This window comes from Canis lupus, chromosome 2, assembly GCF_048164855.1.
Source record: "Canis lupus baileyi chromosome 2, mCanLup2.hap1, whole genome shotgun sequence".
In the NCBI taxonomy this organism is placed as follows: domain Eukaryota; kingdom Metazoa; phylum Chordata; class Mammalia; order Carnivora; family Canidae; genus Canis; species Canis lupus.
This window is the reverse complement of record NC_132839.1, coordinates 16,789,963-16,797,129: the sequence shown is the minus strand read 5'-3', so window position 1 is coordinate 16,797,129 and position 7,167 is coordinate 16,789,963. Positions and strand designations below refer to the sequence as shown.

General features: G+C 48.5%; 1 protein-coding gene across 1 annotated transcript in view; it reads right to left on the bottom strand.

Annotated features, from left to right (window-relative positions):
- Positions 1-4,303: 4,303 nt before the first annotated feature.
- Positions 4,304-7,167, bottom strand: part of ARB2A (ARB2 cotranscriptional regulator A) — a 413,754-nt gene continuing 410,890 nt past the window's right edge. The window contains exon 11 of the mRNA XM_072791354.1: positions 4,304-4,368. Within this exon, the coding sequence (XP_072647455.1) occupies positions 4,319-4,368 (50 nt within the window). The 3' untranslated portion in view covers positions 4,304-4,318. The remainder of the gene's footprint in view (positions 4,369-7,167) is intronic.

The window sequence follows — 7,167 nt, the reverse complement described above, 5'->3', positions numbered from 1 at the left end:
TCCAACGTTACACATGTACTTGGTCATAAAATGATACGTGAAAAAATTAACATCTGCTTTCCTAAAATAAAGTGTGCCAAGTAGCTTTTTATGAATGCTTCCCTCATTTTAAAAAGAAATATGGAGAGATAAACTGGCACCCAGATGTATGGCATATTTATAATGGTTTTAGGATTTAAAGGTAGCTATTCATTGCACAAACCATTTAGAAGCTGACGGTTTAAAAGCTACTTAACCCCAGACATCTTCGAATCCTGAAGAGTCTTCCAAATTTTATTATTTAAAGAGGAATTTACTGTAATTTAATTGTGTATCAAAGCAGAACTATGTGCAAGTCGGGGCACTGCAGCCTGAGCTCAACAGAAATTCCAGCCCGCCTTTTATTTACCTAATTTCTCAGCAAGGTTCCCAGGCCCTTAAGAAAGCAGAGCTGGAAAGTTTAGTTGGGCTCTTTTTTGTTGTTGTTTAATTCCACTATTAGGAAATGAGGCCTACCTTTGAATTATTTCATTAGGATTTGGCCTTTTGGGGGAAGGGGTGGGAACCATAATCATTAGTGGCTTTTTATTATTTCTACAATAAATGGCTAGATTCTTTGTTGAATAAGCTGCTTGAATGTTTTGCAGATGTTCCACTTAGACCAAATCTGACCCCCTATTTCCTCCCAAATAAGTCGCCTAAACTCTCCCACCAGTGCATTTACTCGAGAGCACACTCCCCCATCCTGGCAAGTTTATAAGTGTAGAACATATTCTTATGAAATTTCCACCTAACTGCACACACGCACACATACACATTTACACACACACACACACACTCCCACCCACCGAGCCTCTGAGCGTGGCAGAGGATAAGAGAGAGAGAGAGAGAGAGAGAGAAAAGCCGGGGAAACTGGTGAGGCGGAATGGAAAGGAGGAGGGCAGTCAGCCCAGTGGTTACTCCCCTGCGCGGAGGCGCGCGCTGCTCGGGCCTCTCGCCCCCCTTTGTGCCTCGGGTTGGGAACGTAGGGGGTGGCCCGGCCGCGCCTACCGGTTCCCCAGCGCTCGGGAGGCGTCGGCCCTCGGGCTTTCGGGCCGCCCGGGGAGCCGGAGCCGAGCCGCGCTCCCCTTGGAGCCTCGCGGCCGCGCGTGGGCAGCGGGGGGGCTGACAAAGGGCTCCGCGGGGCCGGGGTGCAGGGAGGTGCAGCCTGGGGGCAGAGGGGGCGGCCGGGGTTCAGGGGGCGGGGTGCAAGGGGGGCGGCCGGGGTGCAGGGGTCGGAGTGCAGGGGGGGGCGGCAGGGGTGCAGGGGGCGGGGTGCAGGGGGCGGGGCGCAGGGGGGCGACGCCCGGGGTGCAGGGGGGGCGCCGGGGTGCAAGGGTCGGAGTGCAGGGGGGCGACGCCCGCGGTGCAGGGGGGCGGCCGGGGTGCAAGGGTCGGGGTGCGGGGGGGGGGGGGACGACGGCCAGGGCGCAGGGGCGGGGCCGGCAGGGGCGCAGGGGGGCGGCGGGCGGGGCGCAGGGGGCTTCCTGAGAGCCGGGGCCCCGCCGCCCCAGGCCACGGGCCGCGCGCGGGAGGAGCCGCTTGTCCCCTCCGCTCTCGCTGGGGAAGCGCTCGGAGGGCGCGGAGCGCGGGCAGGGCCGCGGGGGGCGGGGGCGGCGGAGGGGGAGGCCGAGGACACAGCTCCCTTCTGAGTGACAGGACTCCTTTTCAAAGGGCAAACAAGGAAAGGGAAGGGGGAAGGAAGAGAGAGAGAGAGAGAAAAAAAAAGTCCTGATATGAATAGGAGAATTTTCCAGGTTTCGCAGTGACTCCCACTCCTCCCCTTTTCAAGACCGAGATCCTTCCCCTTCTTTTCCTCCTCCTCCTTCTTTTTCTTCCCTATTCCCTTTTCCTTCCCTTTCTTTCTGTTTTTAGGTGGGAAGTGCGTGTGCAAGACGGGTCTTGATGGGTTTCAGGAGAAGGAACGATCTGTTAACTTTCAAGCCTCTTTTGGGGCTGGAGAAGAAAAAAATAATTTTGCTGAAACGTTGTGACCTGGGTCGGGGCTCCCAGGCCAGACGGGGTGGGGCAGCAGGGGAGTGAGGCTCCCGGGCAGAGGTCTTTCGGTTAGAGACGGTGTGTTTGTGAGGGAAAGACAGGGACTACCTTCCAAACTCCTCCCTCGCCCCAGCACCCAAACCTGTCAGGTCTTTGCTTCTTAGCAGAAAAGAGACAGTGCCCTTCTTTGGACACCTCTAAGGTGATCATTAGATGCCTCTGTGAAAAATCAGGTTGGGAGAGGACAACTCATCTCTCTCACCCATGGATTTTTAAAGCCTGCCTGTATTTGTAATTTGATCTTAGAAACACTTTTATTATGTCCATTCTCAACCCTGGCTATTTTTGTCTTTAATTGTTGAAGGGCTATGGCTTAGAGAGAAGACAACTTTCTTTTTAAAAAGATTTAAACCCACAGTACCAGTTGTTTGTTGTTGTTATCATGATTATGATGGTTATTATGTCATCCCTCCTTTTTGCACTTGATCTGATGAGAGAACTTTTTAAAAGAGTGTGAAATGAAGGACACAAAGACAGTATATCAATGAAAAGAAGAAAGTGGCCCTTTTAATGAGAACTAAAGAAAACCCAAATGTAGATGAAGTGTACCGTAAAAGCTGCTTCAAAGTCCATCCTAATTCCCTTGGGCTCAGTCATCACGAACTTGTGGTAATTGGGAGTTCTTCACGGAGGTAAGGCGGCCCAGGGTGGGAAGTCCTGCAGATGCACCTCCCTGCCCCATAATTCCAAATACATTTTAACCAAGAACTTGGAGATTTTACAGAACTCAGATTTGGCTACTTCACTCTCAAATGCTACCTGCCCATTAAAGTAATTTGTTTTCTTCCCGAGTCACCGTCCTCACGAAGGGAGCTTCACCCTCCTGCTCCCCGCACCCCCCAGCAGGTTGGTATACGCTGGGCCATATTCTAGGTTTTGACTATCATTTTGTGATCAACTCTGTTTAATTTTCTATTTATTTTTGGACCTCAGCCTTTCTGGATCACAAAAGTCCCCACAAGCAACACAGCAATAAATCCAAGCAAAAATAAGACAGATTTCCTCATCGATGTGTAATAAAGTTAAAGGACATTGTTTTGTCAGACAAGCGCTAAGTAGAAAATAAATCTCAGAGTCTGGGGAAACAAAACGGAGCGCTGCTGGCATGTGTGTAAATTTACTTTTAAAAGCAATAAATCAATGTTAAATTAAACAGCTGGGTACCCTGTCTAGGAGAAGGTTCAGTGTTTAAGAAGACCTTGATGGGAGAAATGTGCTATTTAACAAGACACCAAAAAAAAAAAAAAAAAAGAGTTAAATTTTTATTGTGAGCTGAGGCAAGACTGGCCTGGGAACTTCTCTGAACTTCCTAGAGGAAGACGAGGCATGTGACTGTATCTACTTGCCATCCTGAGAGCCTTACATATATGTTTTCAGGCATCAGGAGGCAAGGAGGTTTCGTGGAAATGTCTTAGATGTTTTGGAAATTGTCGATTAAGCTCTCAGATCCTCTCTTTATTGGCTTAGGTTTGTTGGAGGAGGGGTTATGATTTTTTTTTGTGTGTGTGTGTGTGTGTTTTTTTTTTTTCTGTAAATACTCTAACCTGTGGAGATATTTTAATGAGCACATTGAACATATTCTTATCAAATGGTTCCTTTATTCTCAATGTGGCTGTTTCGCCCAGGATATGGCATAGTGGAAAAATAAAGAGATCTGTTATTGCATATCTGTTATGCCTGTTTTCATTGAGAAGTAAACCTGAGGGGGGAGTAGCATTTAAAACTCAACTGGAATGTTGTGATAGTCATTTTCTAAGGGTTCTTTCTTTCTTTCTTTCTTTTGTGGTTGGTTGGTGGTGGTGGTGATGGTGGTTATTTGTTTTGTTTTGTTTTTTTTTTTTCCCCAAAACACTTCACTGGGAAAAATTGTATGTGTGGGGTTGGGGCAGGGGCCAGAACAATAGAAAACCCAAGCTCGGCTCTGTGTTCTAAGAACAGTGTGAATCAATGAGTTATGACAAAGGCAATCATCAATAGCAGGAAATTAGGATAGTTTAAGGCTAGCATATATGTGCGTTGGATTTCTGTCCCTCCACTCCCAATCTGAAAGTAAAATTCTGGAAGGGATCAACAGAAGTACTTTAGAAAGCAGACCTATTATTGAGAGGAGACTTCTTGGTCTTTTGAATTCGGATCGACTGCTTTCCAAGGGAAATATGTTGTTCTTGCCTATACAGAAACCAGTAGGTTTATTCCTTATTCTTTACTTTCTTCGCATCACAATCTCAGGAGCTTTGTTCTGCTAGCCCAGGTCCGCAGAATATTCATACAATTGGATAACATCATTTAAACCTAAAAAGAAAAAAAAAAAAAAACTGGAAAAAGTGCTGTTTTTCCCCTCAAGCTACAAACTAACAGGCGTTTGGCAGCATCCGAGCTACCTTTGACTTCTCTTCAGCCAAAGGACCCCGGTGCCCAGAGAGGACTGAGCTTGTGCTGTTTATGTTTAGGAGGCAGCGTTCGGCTTCCATGACCTTCCGTGGCTTGTTAAGCAAATCCGTGTCCTGTGCGGCTCAGGGGTGGCTCGGCCGGGCTGGCAGGAGGCGCCGGGCAGCCTCGCAAGCTCGGGACGACTCCCCAAGTCCTGCTGGGCCTGCCTGGCGACGCGCTTTCCGGGGCGCGGGGGGCCCTGGGGGCCCTGGGAGCCCCAGGTGAGCCCCAGGTGAGCCCCAGGTGAGCTCCAGGTGAGCCCTGCAGGCGCTGCTCCGTCCGCGGCTGGAAGGGAAGGTGCAGCAGGGAGACCCCCGGCTGGGGGGGCCTGGGGGGGCGGGGGGACCCCAAGGCCGCTGGTCCTAATTAGAGACCCTAAGCAGCCCCGTGAGCAGCTGTCCCCTTAGCCTCAGCTGGAGGCAGAGGGCTCCGTGTCACCTCCGGAGTCAGGTCGGCTCGGGCCGGCCGGTGGGGCGAGGGGTGGGCGCCGCAGGGGGGGCGCTCAGGTGACCCGGGCGCCCCCAGGCCCCTCTTGGCCCCCCGGTTCCCTGGTCTCCGCTCGGGGCTGGACTCGGCGCACTTTGCTTCTAAGTTTGCTTGCTAGATGGCGCTCGGTGTCTCAGGACCTTCCACTTCAGACTTCGAGCGGCTTCTCAGCACCGTTGTTCTCAACTAGTCGTGGGTGATCGGGGAGCCGGCCCGGGGCCCGGGGCTCGCAGCGCTGCCCCCGCCCTGGGTCTGACCCCTCGCGCCCGGAGCCGGGCAGCGCAGGTTGCAGCTCCCCACCCTACTCGGGGCGATCCTAAAATTCAGTGAAACTCTGCACCTGAACTTAGGGCATATTTATGGCTCAATTACTCTTTGTGATGCATTTCAGAAAGCACTTGAGTAACTTTTCCTCCAGTAATCTGATTGAGGTTTTCAGGAAGAAGATAAATCAGCAGGTCCAGGTGGATATTTGCAGTCCTTGAGGTTTACCACCAGGGTCCACCTCCCACTTCACCATGACTACCCATTCCCATTTCAAGATGAATTAGGCTGATCTTAGGGAACTTATTGCCCTCATTTATCATTTGTGGTGTACCATTAATTGATTTAAAAGTATCATAATTTGTTTAAAACACAAATACTGAAATTCATACGCACAGAAGATGTGTTTTGATATTGGTCCTAAAAGCCTACACAGAGCTTGTTTCACAGGAAGGGTGATTTATGGATCCTAATGTATATTTATTTCAAACACTAGTGACTCTTCTCAGATATTCAAAACACCTTTTAAAACTCCTTTGTGCCGAAGCACAAAGAGACAGAAAATCAATAGTTCTAAGTTTCTGATGGAACAAAATTAAGATGAGCCAGAAAGAATTGGATATTGTTTTGTCGAATGAAGATGTCACTTTCTCTGCACCCACCGCTCCCACACTATTGTGTGTCCCTTAAAGATGAGGATGCAGGTGAGGAAGGGAGATGGAAGGAGAAAAAAAAAAAAAAAAAAAACAACCCAAACCCCAACCTCTATACAGACATCTTGCAAACACTTTAACAAAAGAGAATTTAACTTGTTACTTGCTTTTAGGATTTAGAGAACTAACTTGTAGGGAAATGTTCCACCTTTGGGAAAATCAATAACACTCAGAGCTGTGTGGTTTGGAAACCTTTTATCAAACCTTGGCTGCTTTGGTGAAGAACCCCGCAAAGTCTCTCTCTAGGTGTTAGGCTGAAACTAGCAGGCGCTGAAAACCTAAAGCGGAAAATTTACAACTTGATCAGCCCCAGCCACACACCAAAAACCTGCTACTGCTGCAAACATATGTTCCAGATTAAGTTAAGCAAATGGCTCTTGTTTCTCAGGGTTGAAAGTTGATCATGAAAATTCAAATTTGAGTGAGTTGTGCTTCCAGTGGATCACCGGATCCTCAAACGCTTATAAATCCCTCCTAACTGTTTCCTCAAGAGATTTCATAGACTTTCTTATCTTCTTGAGAGCTTAATTTAGAAGCTCCTGGGAATTTAATCCAATCAGGTATTATCTACGGGGGACACCTGTAATTTCAAAAGTTGGCTAAGTTGAAAACGAGGTGTAGTCTTCCTTCTAATGCTAAAATGCTGGAGAGCTAACGTGGAGCTCAGCTGTTTTCGTGCTCCATTTCCTCGCATACATAACTCACTTTAAAAAGCAGAAATTAAACTCGATTTATTTTCAAGTTTCTTGAAAGTTTCATTCGCCAGAGGAGTAGGTGATTTTTTTTTTTTCACTGCCTGAGACAAAATAAAGGAGTGTTATCAAAGCCCTTAATTATGTCAGGAAAGACTAAATCATGGTGTTTCTCTTACTGGGGGGAACTGCCTTTTGCAACCTCCCTGTGGTCATCCAGTCGCCTCCTGGCTAAATTATTTGAGGACCAGTCTGGCTACTCAGCTGTCTTGTAAGAAAATTTAGAACTACCTCCCGACTCTTTAAGGTATCCAGTTCCTTGGGTAAGTTGCAGAGGATGGAGAGGGCATCAGGCACCTCGGGTACCTTCCTGTGTAATCGCGGGAGTCCGAAGTCAGTCTCCACTACCTCCCCGCATTCAAATGATCATCCTGCAGATTTTAAGCGATATTGTCATGTTGAAGTTTGGTAGTTATTGTTTACATTTCTCCCTTCCCCAAGGGATC